This window comes from Pectinophora gossypiella, chromosome 20 (assembly GCF_024362695.1).
Source record: "Pectinophora gossypiella chromosome 20, ilPecGoss1.1, whole genome shotgun sequence".
Classification (NCBI taxonomy): Eukaryota; Metazoa; Arthropoda; class Insecta; order Lepidoptera; family Gelechiidae; genus Pectinophora; species Pectinophora gossypiella.
The window spans coordinates 8889562-8908540 of NC_065423.1; the positions used below are offsets into that span (position 1 = coordinate 8889562).

The 18979-nt window shown below is 39.4% G+C and overlaps 1 protein-coding gene and 1 long non-coding RNA gene across 3 annotated transcripts in view; both read left to right on the forward strand.

Moving 5' to 3' along the window:
• Window positions 1-18979, forward strand: part of LOC126376346 (uncharacterized) — a 125812-nt gene that overhangs the window by 93124 nt on the left and 13709 nt on the right. The window lies entirely within an intron of this gene.
• LOC126376201 (rho GTPase-activating protein 12-like) overlaps window positions 1-18979 on the forward strand; it is a 56642-nt gene that overhangs the window by 23954 nt on the left and 13709 nt on the right. For both annotated transcript variants that reach the window (XM_050023444.1, XM_050023442.1), the window contains exons 2-8: window positions 6259-6387; window positions 15540-15705; window positions 16266-16477; window positions 16982-17128; window positions 17303-17415; window positions 17909-18023; window positions 18525-18639. In XM_050023444.1, the coding sequence (XP_049879401.1) occupies window positions 6259-6387; window positions 15540-15705; window positions 16266-16477; window positions 16982-17128; window positions 17303-17415; window positions 17909-18023; window positions 18525-18639 (997 nt within the window). The remainder of the gene's footprint in view (window positions 1-6258; window positions 6388-15539; window positions 15706-16265; window positions 16478-16981; window positions 17129-17302; window positions 17416-17908; window positions 18024-18524; window positions 18640-18979) is intronic.

Below are 18979 nucleotides of genomic sequence, written 5' to 3' on the forward strand. Positions count from 1 at the left end.
TCAGATACGTAATAATTATGTTGCTACCTATATTACTTCTCTTTATTTTGATCAGAATAATAATGGGTGGAGGAAGTGTTGTAAAGTATTATTGATTGATTGATTGATTGTCATCATTTATATCCAAAAACAAAGATACAATATACACACACTACACTGACACACACAGGTACACTGTAATAAAGAACTCAGTCAAAGATTACTAAAAAGAAAATGACTTTGGCCAGTGAGTTGCTTTCGCGTGACTTATTGCAATAAGTTCTTTCACGCGAAAAGAACTCACTGGCCAAAGTAATTTTCTTTTTGATAATCTTTAAGTGAGTTCTTTTGGCATGAAAGAACTTGTACAACAAGTCACGCTAAAAGAACTCAAAACCTAATCTAATTTTTTGGTAATCTACATGTCCTATAGAACCTGTGTAGTGTATGTTTGTCTATCTTTGAATACTAAAACCCGGCCTCGCTCTGACGTGTTTCAATAATTACACGAAATTAAAGAGTAGCTGGGTTTACGCGTCCCGGCCATTTCTAATTGCACCTAATTGACTCCATTTCCTTGGCAGCCGTCTCTTTCACACGCCATTAAATCACATAAGACAGAGCGAGATAAAACACTCCAGCATGAATGGAGGGTACTTTATAACTAAGGTCAATAAGGTGGTTCAACTGGTATCATGTAATAAATTAAACACTCCGACAAACTTATGTTTGCGTCCCGCTGTGGCGCTAGCTGTGAAGAATTTTGTTGTAATTGTATGGGAATTATTTAGTATTACGTTTAGCCGACGGTAAATACAAGTTGTTTGTAATGTACTGAGAGATTCATCGAGACTTGCATGCAATCTTGTGTTGATAAGATAATGAATTGTTTGTTTACAAAATGTGTTTTGTGAGATATTATTCAAAGTCGTCTTCGTGGAAAGCGATTTAAACTAGGTTTTTAATATTTTATTGAAAAAATATAGTTTTTATTTTTACTTACTCCAAAACTTTTTTTTAAATGTCATTGATAATGAATATCATTATTTCATCATCACCAGCCCATTAACATCCCCACTGCTGGGGCACGGGCCTTAAGTAAGTTAATAAATTCGTCGTGTCTTATTAAGTGTCCAATCATCTTGCTTCGTGTCTTATTTAAGTGAAGGAATTGGCTTTTGATAGACAAGAATGGAGAATGCTACACCGACAAGAGCGTGGCTCTTAAATTCATATTAGTGCCCATGCCTTCCTACGGTCTAAATAGTCATTAACCTTATCTTCTACTTTGCGAGTCGATGGCGTTCGATACAAAATTTTTGCTGACCAATAATTGGCTACGCTTACGGCATTGTCAGTGGCTTCGTAAAGGTCTTTAATAGTGCAGGTGTTAACCTTATAATAACTTTTTTTAATAAAGTTCCTCTTTAATCATAACATAAAGTAAGTTTAAATTAAGAATAAACAAAGATGTCTGACCAGTGATAAAACAGTAGGCACCTAATCACCACACCTCCGCGTTTAAAATCCGTTTTGAGGCCAAGGCTGCGCGTCATTCAGCCATTGTGAAACCCATTCATGATCATTGTGACGTCATCATGACTAAGTCTCAACTCTTACTTTCAATGCGGACCTTACTTCCTTTGTTGTGATCGGAAGATGACGTGAAATCATCATCTCCTTAGCGTTTTCCGTTTATTTCAATTACATCAGCATCTTCATATCATATAGTCCTGTGCTTCTATGCTGTTCTGGGAGCAAATAAAAAACATAGAACACGTTCAGCTGCTTGTCTTCCCGGGCATGTCGTAAAAACCGACAGAGGGATTGTGTCCTCTAACATGATGGACTAATGTTATGGGCGATAGGCTGATCCCTTATCACCATACGGTTCATCATATCCAGCTTACGACATCGAATCAACAGTGGCTGCAAGTTGTCTTTGATTACTTGTGGCTCTGCCCACCCCATTAGGGATTACGGGCGTGAGTTTATGTATGTACGTATGTATCAGCATCTTCATGTTATTCATACTTTGTTTTATAAAATATTTAATCGCATTTATGTATCGATGTCGCATCTTCATGTTATACATACATTTAACAGCCTCCGTGGTCTAGTGGTTAGAGCGTTAGGCTCACGATCTGGAGGTCCGGGTTCGATTCCCGATGGGGACATTGTCGAAATCACTTTGTGAGGCTGTCCTTTGTTTGGTAAGGACTTTTCAGGCTTGAATCACCTGATTGTCCGAAAAAGTAAGATGATTCCGTGCTTCGGAGGGCACGTTAAGCCGTTGGTGCCGGCTATTAGCCGTAAAAATCACCTCCACCAACCCGCAGTGGAGCAGCGTGGTGGAGTATGCTCCATACGCCCTCCGGTTGATTTAGGGGAGGCCTGTGCCCAGCAGTGGGACATATATAGGCTGTTTATGTATGTATGTATGTATGTATGTCGCATTGGGTATACCTGTAAAGATATTGTTTAAGAATTATGGAAATATATAAATAAATCTTGTCTTAGTTTCACGGGGTCCGCTTATCTAACCTGGAGCACAGAATGAGGAATTATACTACACACCTACTTAACAAACAGCAATTCTCCGCTCCCTTACCCCGATACCGACCCCGCCGGCGTGGTCGACGATTTCCCTCATTCAGCGCTTATCGCTATCGACCCACTAGGGTCGATTAATTGTTTCAAATATTTTTCCTCTCAGACGACGCCCTGAGCCGAGGTTCGCGCCCAACTGGGCACCCTCAGGCCTGTTGTCTTAAACGTTGTACCGGGTGAGAGCCTTCAGCGCTCCCCATTTGTCCGGCCAAGTAGTTAATGCCATCTGCGGCAAATCTACAATAAGTCACGTCAAAAAAATACATATGGAACGGCAACTCCCCGCTCCCCACCAGCGGCTGAGCTAGGTTCACCTCACCCCCCTCGGTCTAACTGTAGTCTTCATTTGGATGGGCGTTAGACGTCACACACACAGATACGCGTGTAGGATATCATCAAAGTGTCTAATCTTCCCACCCGAAGGGAAAACCAGCCCAATACAGGTTAGGTCACACACCTCCGATTTACATTTTTTTGGGTATGTGGGTTTCCTCGCGATGTTTTCCTACACCGCTGAGCACGTGAGAATCGTTTATGATCCAAGCATGAATTCGAAAATAATTGGTAGGTATTCGAACCCCTCAAAACGAGGGTTAATCGTTCTTCCAACTGGACTAGCACAGGACTAGCATTTTACGAAACGTCAAAACGAAAGTTTTCTTTGGAGTTTGTGTAGAAATACCGTCCTGTGACGTCATCAATAAAATTGTTATTTAATTCATAAATAAAAAATAAAAATAAAAAAAAACATTAAAAAAAAACCAAAAACACAAAAAAAATTGTGAAATAAAGAATTTTTTTTTTTTAAAGAATTCGAAAATAAGTCGAAAAGTAAAATGACATTGAGTTTTGATCATCTTAGACTGGCTTCTATTTCTAGATTAGCATTTTATAATTCACATTTACCTGCATACCTAATACATACCTACTTAATAAACATATTCTCACGATTTCATAGCATACAGGCTTGAGTGATTCATCTAACGTACATTGGGCACGCAAATAATAAATAAATTAGAAAGTTTGCATTACTAAGCAAAAACACACAAAGTAATCATCACATTTACTGCTGACATTTGGTAAGAATGGTCATCATATCAACATCATGGCGGAAATTATAATTACGTAATTTATGCTTACAAAAGATCATCATAGATTTCCTAAATATGTAATGAATGAAATGACTAGCGTTATGTTGCAGTGATTGTGAAAATTGTAATCTGAGTTATGGCATACGGAAGTATTAAAAGTGTTTTTCTTCACCATAAATAAACTCGATTTCTTTTCACACTAGCGATTTGTCCGGCGATTTTTCAGCGATTTCACGGCGAGGCAAGATCGCGGCAAATCGCTAGTGTGAACAGGCCTTTAGTTTTGTAGGCCAGTTAGAACAATTACTATAACCCAATTTTTAACTGGATTGAAACCAGCTTGACGATTGCGAGGTCTTGCTAACAAAAATCACATGCGAATGTGATTTTTTAATAATATATTTAATAGGCTATTTCACAACCTATTTAGTCAAATGAGTCAACAAAACGTCAAAATGAAAGTTCTCTTCGGAGTTTGTACGGTAATACCAAGCGGTCAAACGTCGTACTCATTGTTACTTAATTTATAAATAAAATTCGAAAATAAATCGAATAGTAAAATAAGATTGATTTTTAATCATCTTAGACTGGCTAGCATTTTATAACTTATCTTTGACCTAGTCAAATACCTTATTAGAATGAGTTTTCACAAAAAGGCAACGAAAGATTTTAACTGCTTTAAAGTACCTAACAGACAAAAGACAGACAATGCAGAATGTGTGAAAAAATAAGCGGAACTATTTTTTTTTCACTGTAGGTACAACTTACAATGTCACTGAGTGAATGGCGGTGCTGTGTTGTGAATGCCATCGCATTTATTTACCTTTTTTTTAAATTGATACCTATGTTTTAAGTCATTTAGGTACATATTGGTGCTAATTCCTGCAGACGCCATCTAATTTTATTTTAAGTTATACCTGTCATTTTCTTATCCGATGAAAAACAAAGAGACGGATAATCGACAGGCATAAAATTTATGGAACACACGTCAATTTTAAGCAGCAATCTAAACCAACCGTCCAAAAATTTACATCGGCCACTAACCCGACAGAATTAAGTAGACAGGACGTCAAACGGACTGCATACCAGCGAGATGCCTATTTTATTCGCCCGGGTTATTCATTCGTTTTAGAATTAAATTCTTGACAATCATCCGTCCCTTTCCTGCTCGGCGGATAAGAAAATGATGAGTATAACTTAAAATAAAATTAGGAGGTGTCTGCAGGAATCGGGGTCATTGAAAAAAAATAACTTAGTATACTAATTCTTGGATAGTAAGAATAATAAAATCAAACATAATTAGATTGATTAGGCCTAAAAAGGCTACATTGAAATAATTCATCTAAAACTCTCCCCATTTGTCCGGCCAAGTAGCTAATGCCAAATCCAAAAGAATGTACGTAATGTCACCTTGCGCTTCATCGTATCTTAGGACTTTCATATCAAGCTGCAAATTATGATTCGTCTATCCAACCCGATACAAATTGCGGGCGTGAACTTTGTCCGTTACATTTATGTAAGTAAACATAGAAACGGCAAGATATTACACACATGCATTATGGATTTAAATATCTACATGAGGAAGTGAAGCAGCGTGTCTGTCTGTACATCAATCCATTGTGAGATGCGCCCGCGCAGCTAGTTGCATTCGCACGTGCACTATGCAAATCGACTTCCTTCGTATTACGTTACACTGCAACATGAACTGCGTAAATGTTACATGCTGATTTTTTTGTTGGTGCATTAAAAAAAGTAAAAATTAAAGGAAAATAAATACGCTAAAATAATAATACTTACGTACTTAAATAAATAAATAAAATAATAATATAAACCGATCAAGTGTGACTTCGTTTACCGGGTGAGAGCCCGGCCAAGTAGTTAATACCATTTGCAGCAAATCTATAAAATAAGTTACATCAAAAAAAAAGAAAAAAAAATTTAGTCTACCAAATCACCTCAGTCAGAGGTGCTGATTCCGTGAGTAATTCCCCTTTTTCTTTAAGCTGGGCTTCTTTCAGGTTTAAAGAGACAGCGTGGTTAGGATTCTTCCTTTCCTTTATTTTTTTCTTTTTCATATTTGGTTTTTCTTATTTTACAATTTGCAATTAATGTGTATCATACACATAAGGAGCTAACGCGCTCGGTCTGCGATTGTTGAAGTTAAGCAACTTTCGCAAAGGCCGGTCATAGGACGGGTGACAACAAAAAAAATTCATCTCGAGTTCCTCCGTGCTTCGGAAGGCACGTTAAGCCGTTGGTCCCGGCTGCATTAGCAGTCATTAATAACCACCAATCCGCACTGGGCCCGCGTGGTGGTTTAAGGCCCGATCTCCCTATCCATCCATAGGGAAGGCCCGTGCCCCAGCAGTGGGGACGTTAATGGGCTGGTGATGATGAAGATTTATCCGTCTAAAAGTCAGTTTCAGAAGCGCTCTTTGTATTTTAATGGCGTCCGTATATACTAATGAACCATTAAACTGTTGCATAAAAAACATCACCAACAATTCTATGTCAAAAGTAGCCTTTCACCTATGTTTGCGTTGCACACAATCTAACAAGTTATTCTCTATTGTTGCAGTGGATAACCCCTGAGGAGTGCGCAGTGTACAGTCGCGAGCAGCGGCCCCCCCTCGTGATCCCGCGCATCACGCAGTACCGGCCCCCCCGGCGGGACATCCGCGCCACCCCCACCAACTCTTACACTGAAGTAAGTATTACCCCACTCCAGACACTTCATACAAAAAAACCTTAATTACACATTGACATTATCTCTTTTTTTTTTTGACGTGACTTATTGTAGATTTGCCGCAGATGGCATTAACTACTTGGCCGGACAAATAGGGCGGCTGAAGGCTCTAACCCGGTACAACGTTTAAGACAACAGGCCTGAGGGTGCCCAGCTGGGCGAGAACCTCGGCTCAGGGCGTCTGGGAGGAAAAATATTTGAAAGAATTATTCGACCCTAGTGCATCGATAGCGATAAGCGCTGAATTAGGGAAATCGTCGACCACGCCGGCGGAGTCGGTATCGGGGTCCTGAAATGTTTGGTGTCGCGAGCTGATTGGCTGCCTCTATGGTGGAGGAGCTCGGTGGCGCAGCGGTAAACGCGCTCGGTCTGCGATTGTTGAAGTTAAGCAACTTTCGCAAAGGCCGGTCATAGGATGGGTGACCACAAAAAAAAGTTTTCATCTCGAGCTCCTTCCGTGCTTCGGAAGGCACGTTAAGACGTTGGTCCCGGCTGCATTAGCAGTCGTTAATAACCATCAATCCGCACTGGGCCCGCGTGATGGTTTAAGGCCCGATCTCCCTATCCATCCATAGGGAAGGCCCGTGCCCCAGCAGTGGGGACGTTAATGGGCTGATGGTGATGTGATGGCTAGAGTAATCGGGTCGTCGGGAGTTGACATTATCGTACACACTCATCTGTGTGTGTGACGTGTAGCGCCCATATAAAGACTAAGTAAGACCGAGGGGGGGTGAAGTAAACCTAGCTCAGCCGCGTGTGGGGAGCGGAAAGTTGCCGGTCTATACTTAGTATTATTTCTTATTCTATGGTACTACATAATACAGATAACATAATATAAACAGTCTATATACCTCCCGTTTCTGGGCACAGGCCTCCCCTCATTCAACCGGAGGGCGTATGGAGCGTACCGTCATATCGATCGTAATGTCAAAAACTTATCAGATCTCATGTAGAGCTAAACTTCTAACTCTACACGCCCTAACTTTAGAAACACAGTTCAAAAACATGGGGCTTGCCCGTTTTTTACAACAAAGAGAGGTTTTTGGAGTCCTAACTGACAAGCTTTACAAGAGCCTCATTCGTTCATTCGCCTTACTCATTCAAAAAACTTCTTCACAACCTCATAATACGCCCAACAATCGCAACATTGACGCAAGCGCAGGATGTGCAAAAGAACCAACATGGTGCGCATGAACAGCCACTTTGTATGCGCGCACGCATAAATTAATCAACGACATGCAGTAATCGGATAAATTAACACAGCGTTTTGGATCCTACGTCCGGGCTTGACTCATTGGGTTGGTTTGGTTGGCTAAGTTTTTTTAACAGGTTTTTGAGTGGGTATTTTATTCTGGGGCTTAGGTATTTAAAAAGAAAAAAATATCAAAATTTAACCGCAGATTAAGAATTTTTCGCGCTTATTTTAACAGCCTCTGTGGTCTATGGTTTTTTGGCGGGAACGGGAGGGTTGCTTTCTTCATTGAATAATCTAAATAATTAATACGAAGTGGTGTTTTGTGGTTAATGATCGCATAAAGTTAGTCGGAAATTATTCGCAAAAGTGTTATTATTCAATAAACAAAGTGTATGTATATTTTCGCTTCGTACCAACAAACTGCTTTATAATTCGAAAGTTTATGTGGACTTTTGAATTAAGTAGTTCGTTTGGGGTTCGGAGTAGGAGTCTGCTTCGATAGTGAGGGCTTAGATTTTATCCTTCATCGTCATCATCATTTTATTAATCATCATTGAGAAAAAGATACATAAGACATGGCTGTATGGGCATAGTTCCCTTCGCCTTGCCCTTCGGGGAAAACCAAAACAAAAATAAAGGTCCGTGGTCTTGGTGAGACAAAGGCTGTTTGGTTAGGATATTGCAGACTGATTCATCTGATTATATAAATGTATGCTACCAAAAATATAAATTTTGTGGTCATCCCACTGCAAGAACATGATATAAATTATATTCAGCACACTCTTATCTTCCATACAAAAATAATTACAAGTACTTTACAACAAATAGTTTCCTTATACAAGTTTTCCGTAAAGCAAACGAGGCTTCTTTAAATTGCAAATGGTTGCGGAAATTGTTGTTGTTGTAACACGTTAAGGTATAAAACGGACTATAAACTTCAATAAGTAATAAAGTAAATATTTAATTAACGCGAAACGCAAGCGAATACAAGCTGGTTTTATAGAGTATAGCTAATTAAATTACAGTTTCTTTTTGCGGTGGTATTCTGCAAAAAGCCAAAACGGATCACATTAACAAATGTATCTAGTAAAAACACTTAATAAATAATCAGGCGTGATTAACGTGCCTTCCGAAGCACGGAACCATTTTTCAGACAATCTGTTGACTCAAGCCTGGAACGTCCTTACCACACCTTTCCTTGCCGTTCTATACGTAGTACGTGTACGTTATTTCTTAGTCTATGGTCAAGGTCGAACTAAGGCGCGTATATTAAAGCTTTCGTCACATAACACCAGTCACAGTTCTATTATGTTTGCGTTCATTTTTACCCACGACGGAACGGAGCAGGTATATGCGTTTAGGGTGAGAGATGTTTGTTTGTGTGTGCGTTTGTGCAAAGTAATGTACCCACCTATCTTCTAATACCTACTCATAACCTCACGCGCGTAAACCCACATGACATGTGAGATGAACAGAGTCAAAGTAACTTTGCATCACTGTTGATACGAAGTCCTAAGATGGATATGATGAACCTTTCTGTACGGTCACGAGCATTAATATGTATACACTTTGGTACCATGTCACATTAACTTTTTTGACAAATTGAACTGTCATTCTCACTAAATATCAAATATGTTAGTGCGACAGAGTCCTAAAGTGGGTACATTATATTGCTCGTGACTGTACACACCATCTAATTTTATTTTAAGTTATACCTGTCCTTATCCGCTGAAATAGAAAAGGACGGGTAATCGTCAGACAGACAATTTTTGGAACACACGTAAATTTTAGGCAGAAATATAAAAGAGGCAAAATTTTATATTGGCTAAATAACCTGACAGAATTAAGCTGACAGCATACGTTAAACTGGTTGCATATAAGCGAGATGCCTATTTTATTCGCCCGGGTTATTCATTCATTTTAAAAATAGTTGTCAATCATCCGTCCCTTTCCTTTTCGGCGGATAAGTAAATGACAGGTATAACTTAAAATAAAATTAGGAGGTGTCTGCAGGAATCGGGGCCAATATGTGAAATTAAAAACAACGCTAGCTACCTACGATATGACAACCACCTATTGTGATCTGATAGAAAGCTCGGTGAGGCTCTGCCTACCCCAATTGGGTTATAGTCGTGATCTTGTTGAATTGCTAGGAACAGGGCAGTCACACTACTATAACGGCCTCTGTGGTCCAGTGGTTGAGCGTTGGACTCACGATCCGGAGGCCCCGGGTTCGAATCCCGGTGGGACATCACAAAAAACACTTTGTGATCCTGGAGTTGTGATCTGCTTCGGAAGACATGTTAAGCCGTTAGTCCCGGTTACTATTTACTGATGTAAGTGACTAATCGTTACATGAGCCATGTCAGGTGCCTTTGGCAGCTCAATCATAACCCTGACACAAGGGTTGTTGGGGCTGATATTCCACCTCACAACCCACACGATAAGAAGACTGCTATGGACAATTATCTTAGAGACGTCAAAACGTCACAATTTGGATGCATATGCGAATGTATATGACGTCTGGGGCCTAATGAAATGCATAATCAATGTATGTGTAATGTATGATAAGGAACGTTTCCTAACGGCGAATCGACGACCGGGCACTGATAAGTGAATAGGGATGGGAATTGTCGATAGAAGGGGCACAGATATCGATAGTCTGATTGGAATGCTAACACTAATAAAGTAGAGCTTGGTATAAGAAAACCAGGTATGTTCAAACCTATGACAAGCCGTGACGTGAGAGTTACCACTGTGATACCATTAAATTGGTATCTCCAACATTCCAAAGACGTAAATTTTATCATTGAAAATTAAGTGAGTTACTGACTAAAAAAAACATATAGGATTATTTGCAAAAAATAGCGATCGGCATTGTTAATACCAGGAATAAAAATAAACTTGCTTTACAAGTCAGTCGATTACATAAGATTACTAAATCTTTTAAGGGGCAATGTATACGTTTTTACAATAAGATTCCCATTGACATTCAGAATTTGCCTTTCAACTGTTTTAAGACAGTAGTTAAACAAAAACTTTACAAAAAAGGTTATTATAAAGTTAGTGATTATTTAAAAGATATGAATGCATGGGATTAACTGTCTGAGAACTGATATTAGGCAGCTAAATTACTCAATTGTATACGAATATTTTATGTTTATTTTTATTTTTTTAAAGAACGTCTAGGGCCCTGTGCCGAGGTTTTTCTTGCAGCTTCTTTTCCCCGGCTATACAGGTTGTGAGAAGCTGCAGTAGTTTTAGGCGGATGAGACGTTCGTTATGTAAAATTGACGATTCAAAGTGTAACTATGTTACCTACTGAATAAAGATATTTTTGAATTTGAATTTGAATTTCACTAATGTATTTATATAAAAAATCATTAAAGTAAGTAAATCTTTTACTAAAAGTTCAAAATTTCTTTGTAAAGTAAATATAAAAACATTGGTTTTTTAAGAATTTTTTTTACGAAATGGCAATGCAGGGTGGGATGACGTCAGCTGGGCTAACCTTGAAAAGTTAGCTGTCACTTTTGAGCATACCTGGTTTTCTTATACCCATGGTATACAAACGTACAATTTCCAGCTTAGGTCTTTGTATCAGCAATTGTGGGAAGTTGTCTTTGATTTACTTGTGAGTTCGCCCTCATTAGGGATTATGAAAATGCATTTCTCGGGAATGTGGGCCTCCTCACGATGTTTTCCTTGACCGCTGAGCACGTGATAATCATTTATGATCCAAACATTGGTTTAGGACTGTGCTGGATTCGACCTGCGACCTCAAAAACAGAGGCAAGCGTTCTACCAACTGGGCTACCGCGGCTCTATTGATTGTATTGTGTAGTATGTATACGAATGTAACGGCGATAAGTCTTCGACAAAATAATCGACTCCAGCGCAACACTAGGCGAATATCAGAGAAGTACTAACAGTCAGTGTGTCACTTCAACGTTTGCTGCGTTATGTGGCCATTTTCCTTCACAACTTTAGTATTACCTCATTTATTTATAGTGTATCCTGTTTATTGGCCGCCTGACATGAAACTTAGGACGAAAAATGTGTAAATAAAAGGTTTTGTGACAAAATTTGTGATCATGGCGATGTTTAAGCTGAAACGAGGGAAAACCTGGTTCCGAGAGGTACGTTTCCGACGTAATTTAAAATTAAAATGTAAGGAAAATTGAGGTATAACGCCCATTAAATACCATTGCCTTGAAAATTGTTAAAAACATGTTTAAAAAAGGAAGTGAAACGTTTTAAAAGTGTCAGTTATGTTATGAATCAATCTATTACAATAGGCTAGTTTCTAACTAGTCAAATCAGTTACTTTTTACTAAACGTCAAAACACGAAATTACTATGGAATTTGTTTGAAAAAGCACACTGTGACGTCATAGAAAAACGTGATAAAATGTCTCACTTATTATGGCGTTTTTCTTGTTTAAAATTCATAAATAAGTTAAATAGAAAAAAGAAAATGTTTTTCATTAGTTTTAGATGTGTCTTTATTTAGTCATCAGAATTTCATAATTTAATTTGAACCTATTACACGTCCCAATTAATTAAATAATTGTAAAATAAGTTTTGTCATAAAACTTATATCAAATAAGGGCTTTACTCGGAGCAATAAGTATGTACAGCGCCACCTATTGACAGTTGAAACAAATAAACATAATAGTGTTATTCATACGTTTGATATCAAAGAGCAGTGGACTTTTTATCATGATGCAAGTTTGCTTATTTACTATTCAAATACCTTACTTTATAACTTCTCTATTGGGATGAAACAGAAAACATAAAAACAGAATGCGCTCAGCTGATTATCAACCCTGCAAATCAGAACTATCTAATCAATCAATAACTATCTAATAACACATACATACATAAACTCACGCCTTTTTCCCACCGGGGTAAGCAGAGACTATAGAATTCCATTTGCTTCGATCCTGACAAACTTCTCTTGCTTCCTCCACATTCATCAATCGCTTCATACACGCACGCCGGTTCAGAGTAGATCGTATTAAACCTTTTCTAAGGACATCTCCAATTTGATCAATGTAAGTCCTTCTCGGTCTTCCTCTGCCAGCGCTACCATCAACTTTCGCTATTGTATATAAACTTCACGCCTATTTCCCAAGGGGGTGCAGAGACAATGGAATTCTTCTCTTGCTTCCTCCATATTCATCAATCGTTTCATACACGCACGCCGGTTCAGAGTAAATCATACTACTTAAATATTTTCTAAGGACATTTCTAATATGGTCAAGCACGTCTTTCTAGGTCTTCCTCTGTCAGTCTTACCAACAACCTTCAACTTATAGACACCGCTTTCGTAATCCTATTACCCTTCATCCGCTCTACGTGTCCAAACCAACTTAACATTCCCTTCTCAATCTACATAAATATAACATAAACAACCTATATACGTCCCATTACTGGGCACAGACCTCCCCTCATTCAACCGGAAGGGTTATGGAGCGTACTCCACCACGCTGCTCCACTACCACGGGTGTTTTTTACTATCTCTCTAATATATAGCAAATTTGTGTTTCTTTCTTTATTATAGCGGGAAAAATTATGCTTATTAAAGACAAGGGTCATAATATATCTCTGTTTTATTCTATTTAAAAATCTGTATTATACTATAATTATATTTTCATATAATTTTGCATCAAATGTGAAGTGCTGGCCAAGAAATAATATTGCTTTAACAATTTGATTTGGCCATGTTGGAACTTCTCATGTACAATATTAAATTAATTAATTAGATGAGGTATTTTGAATAATTAAACATTATTCTCCAATACACAATATATCACCTCCCATTATCATGTCTTTAAAAGGTCCGCTTACCTAACCTGAAGATTTGACAGGTCCGGTTTTTTTACAGAAGCGACGGCCTGTCTGACCTTCTAATCGAAGGGTGACCCGAAGCTCAATACAGGTTAGGTCACACCTCCGAAACGCATTTCTCGAGAATGTGGGTTTCTCCACGATGTTTTCCTTCACCGCTGAGCACGTGATAATAATTTATGATTTAAACATGAATTCGAAAACAAATTCGAAAATCATACAATACAATACAATACAATACAAATACACTTTATTGCACCAAAATAAAAAGAAATAATTACAAAAAGACTCTTAACTAAGTACATGGCAAATGGCGGCCTTATCGCTTAAAGCGATTTCTTCCAGACAACCATAATGTGAGGAAAAGTGTAAAAATTGAAAGAGAATCGAACCAAAAAAAAAATAAAGAAAGAAAGATAAAAAATATCAAAAAGAAAAGATAGAATTGAATCATTGGTTTAGACCCGTGCTGGCATTCGCACCTGCGACCTCACAGGGAGAGTCAGGCGGTCTTCCAACTGTGCTAGCGCGGCTCTAATCATAAAATCGATATAAATATACCTAATAAATAAGTAATAACTACCTACCTAATTTACAATACCTATGGAAGTGGTGATTTTTCTTATGGCTCTTCTTCTTATCGTGTGGGTTGTCAGGTGAAATACCAACCTCATCAACCCTAGTGTCAGGGTTATTAAATGAGCCGCCAAAGGCCCCTGACATGACTCATGTAACGATTATATACTTAGGTCAGTAAGTAATAACCGGGATCAACGGCTTAACGTGCCTTCCGAAGCACGAATCATCTTACTTTTGGACAATCAGGTGATCAGCCTGTAATGTCCTAACCAAACTAGGGATCACAAAGTGATTTTTTTATGGCTGATTCCTGGTAGTGATCGTCTGATTTGATTTTATTTGAAGTCGAGTGAGTATAACCTTGTTAGTATGCAAGTCGCATACCGCACTAAATTACGAAGAATTGACTTAGCTAGTGGTAATAATAATGTGTAACATTACGGATGAAGGCATTTTCCTCATATTGCTTATTAACCATTATTATACCACCAACAAGAATAGGCTACTTGACAATAACCTAGTCAAATGAGATACTTTTTACGAAACGTCAAAACGAAAGTTTTCTTTGGAGTTTGTATGGAAATACTGTCCTGTGACGTCATCAATAAAAAATGTCACACGTCGTACTCATTGGTTATTTGATTCATAAATACAATTTGAAAATAAGTCCAAAAGTAAAATAAGATTGATTTTTAATCATCTTAGACTGACTTCTACTTCTAGATTAGCATTTTATAATTTTATCTTTGACCTAGTCGAGCACCCGATCAGAGAGATAATTAGGCCAGATTGAACCAAATCACCTAAATAAGCAATATTGCTAAGTATTTTTGATAATTAAAACACATAATAACGGGTTCTTACCGCGTTTAAATGGGGATATGAGACTCCCGATATTAAAAAAAAAAATTATGGATCTACCTACTCCACTCCAATCTCATCAGTCATCCCGTGATCTTGACACTTGCAACAGTGTCGAAATATCGGGAGTCTCATATCCCCATTTAAACGCGGTAAGAACCCGTTATTATGTGTTTTAATTATGATAATAACCGCGTAAACTTAAAACAATGTATAAGTATTTTTGATGTTTTATGACACTGCGCACTTACTTTTACACGCATAAATGTCAAATTGCAATATTGCTGTTTAGCAATTCAAGTTTGAAGTGGCCCTTTTAGACCCCCATATCATCATCTACCTAGCATTAGGATTTTTTACAGGGTTCGATTACTTAACCTGACGATCAGGTCCGGTTTTTTACAGAAGCGACTGCCTGTCTGACCTTCCAACCCGCGAAGGGAAAGCCAGCCCAATACAGATTAGGTCACATACCTCCGAAAATGCATTTCTCGGGAATATGGGTTTCCTCAAGATTTGAACTGCGACCTTAAAGTGAGAGGCAAGCGTTCTACCAACTGGGCTACCACGACGAATTTTAGGTCCCCAGATGACAATGCTAAACCCATATTTGTCCACCTTTCCAGGAGAGTCCAATCCCAGAGTCAGCGTCGATCAAGTCCTCAGTTCGTCAATATGAGCAGCTGCAGGACTGGAGCCCTACTTCGGAGAGGAGTCGCATGGAGTTGGAGCGAGGGTTCAGCAAAGCCAGTTCTGATAGCCCGCCGTTCGTCAGGCTCAATAAGAGATTTGGTATGTGAATTGTATTACAATATATTATGTTTTTATTAACGTCTAGGGCCTTCAGCCAATCATTTAAGAGCTATATATATATATATATATATATATATATATATGGTGTCAGTTCTATATATATATATATATAGTCCTCCTTGTCGTATTCGACAATGGCGACCTCAGTCTCTTCTCTCGTGCGCTCTAATGTGACTGGCCAAGCCAAACTTTGTCTTGAACACCCGGGTCATATTGGAGGCAGAATAGCTGTCCATCAGAGTTGAAAGTGTAGCTACAGATGGGTTTGGGACGATCTTTGCGTGTTTGGCGTTTTTGCTCCAAGTTGGCTGTCCCCGTTCTGTCACAATGACGCCACTCAGGTCTTAAAACAGCAAGGTCCTCTCAGCGTTCAGAGGAGATATCGCAGGCGGTCAGGTTATGTTTCAAGACGTCCTTGTAAGAGGTTGAGTCATGTCGGTAATGCTTTTTCCAGATTTGTCGATCTTTTGCAAGTTCCTTGGCCTCTTTTTATTACGATTCACTCAATACACTAATTCTGGTCTTCTTTAACACTTCAGGAGGCTCAACAGAGAACCTTCTCCACGCGAACAGAAGGCCAAACCACCTCCAACTACCAGCTTCATCTTCTGGAGACAGTTTGGACGTGGAGGTCAGGGACCGGGAGCCAGGGTACGCGAGGAGTCGCAAATCCAGGTCCATGGTGGCTCCGAAGCATCGGATGCGGTCCCCTGTGCCTGCGCCTCGGATGATGATGCCTCATGCTGCTGAGGTATGATACTGATGTTGCAGTCTTTTAATGCCATGACCATGATAGTTCGTCAAGCGTCTTTCTTTAAACTTTGACAAGCACAGACGCCCCGCGATCGAAAAAAATACAAAAGAGATTATTTTCTTTTATTTTGGTGCAATAAAATATATTTGAATTTTGAATTTGAAGAGACGCTGCGCGTGCGCGACTGTAGTTTCGCGTCGCTGTCGAACGCAGGGTAGATTTATGATTTATCTTCTGTTATATTAGAAATGAGCTTTGGTGTCAGTCTATACTGGGTGTTAGGGACACCGTTCCGTTTATTGAGGGGGATGATTCAGCTCATGATTCTGGGTTAATATCCACTTGATATCACGTGATTTCCAGGATTTCTGGCTGGTTTGTGGCAGTAGGCTCGCCCCCTTTTATATGGGACTTAAACATATTTGGCGAAGAGTGGTTGTACTAGACACCACTGCCTACCCCTTCAGGGAATACAGGCGTGATGCAATGTTATGTTTCCAGGCTACAGTCCTCCTGGAGGGTCCAGTGAAACGCACCAAGTTCTCGGAGAGCGGCAAGAAGAGCCGCAAGAACTGGCTCGACTGCTACATGATCCTCACCCCAACGGCGCTGGTCTTCTACAAGGACCAGAAGACCTACTACGCCACTGTAAGTCTTGTTTTTCAGGTATTTATGAAAAATTGTACAACTATGGTGACTAAGTTTTTTTTTTATTCTTAAATTAGCTATAAGATATATCCAATAGATGTGACATATTTCATATTTTATTGTTACAACTTTACTGCCAAGTAGCCAATTGTATCATATTTACAATTGTTGCAGAAAATGCCTCGGCCCCCCGGCACGCCCCCGAGCCCAACAGCCCCGCGTGCGGAGCTGGTGCTGCCACTGAGGAACGCCCACATCATGCAGTGCATACAGATGCATACTAGGAGGTCAGTTCATGAAGTTCAAGAGTACCTTCCCCTGCATTTTTTGTAGTAGAGAGACAGTCAGCTGGAGAAAGTAATCAAAGACAACTTGCTAACACTGTTGCACAATGTGCATAAAAATATTACAAGGATTTGACAGGTCTGGTTTTTACGAAAGCTACTGCCTGTCTGACCTTCCAACCCGCGAAGGGAATACCAGCGATTGGGCTGGTATGTTGTGTTCTGAAACACATTGACAGATTAGGTCACATACCTCAGAAACTCTTCTAAGAAATGTGGGTTTCTTCACGATGTTTACCTTCACCGCTGAGCACGCGATAATCATTTATGATCCGAACATGCGTAGAAAAACTTTGAATGTCATTAGTTTAGGCTCGTGCTGGGATTAGTACCTGCGACTTCACAGTGAGAGTTGAGCGAGCAACTGGGCTACCACAGCTCTACCAAAGAATAACTTCTTGTTATTAGAATGTGTGTAACTACGTGCATATTCCAGGTACACGAGATCCCTGGTGCTGACAGTGGGCTACGACCAGTACCTCCTCCAGGATGAGACGGAGGAGGGAGCCAAGCGGTGGCTCAAGTGTATACAGAACGTTTATTACAAACTGGTGAGTACCACAACCTCCCAGAGTCAGATTTACCGACAGAAAGGTCTGGAATTCTCTGCTCACGAATCTGTTTCCCGTTAAGTACAATCTGGGCCTCTTCAAGACCATAGCGAATAGGCACTTTCTAGATAAGCATGTCCCACCCTCGGCCACATCGTCACTTGACATCTGGTGTGTGGTCAAATACTTGCTTATCACGCACAAAAACAACGTCATCAAAAACAGTGTTCATGACCAAAAACTAGAAACCTTTGCTGATCATACATAATCCTAGCACTAGAACCGATAACATCACATGAAATGAAACCATACAAAACTTGCTAATGGTTGTATCCTGGCATTGGTTGCCTGGAAGAAATTTCTTTGGAGCACTGTGTACATGTGTTGTCTCCATGTTAAAATGAATCTGTGCAATATGGTATATTTAATTTTATTTAAAAAAAGAAGAAAATACCAAAACAAATTTTTGTTTTTAAAATCCTCCGTGCTCTTCCACCCCAGGGCCCACCGAAGGTAGACGAGTACCCCCCACAGTACCAGAGCAGCAATACGGATCTGGAGAGCCTAGGCCGCACCCCCCCTGTCTCCCGACACGCCAACCGGAACCAACAGAAAGGTCAGTATTGATCTAGACACTGGCAGACTTTATAGAGCCTGAAAATGTTATAGCAGCATCTTTAGGTGTAGAAGTTGTATCAGACTTCATAACACCTTTACCTACTATGTAAAAAATACTGTACAGCAAAGATTACGATCAATGTGCAGATAATTTAAAAAATGAGATGACACGAAATTCTTAGAGAATTACAAACTAGAAAGATACCTATATCCTATTCCATAATTTCTTACAATTTACTTCGATTTTTCTAGTATGGTGCAATCGAAAGTGGTACCCTACGTAAAATTTGTCTAATATGTGAGTGTTCGTGTAACCCACTTTCTATCAATCTTGATAG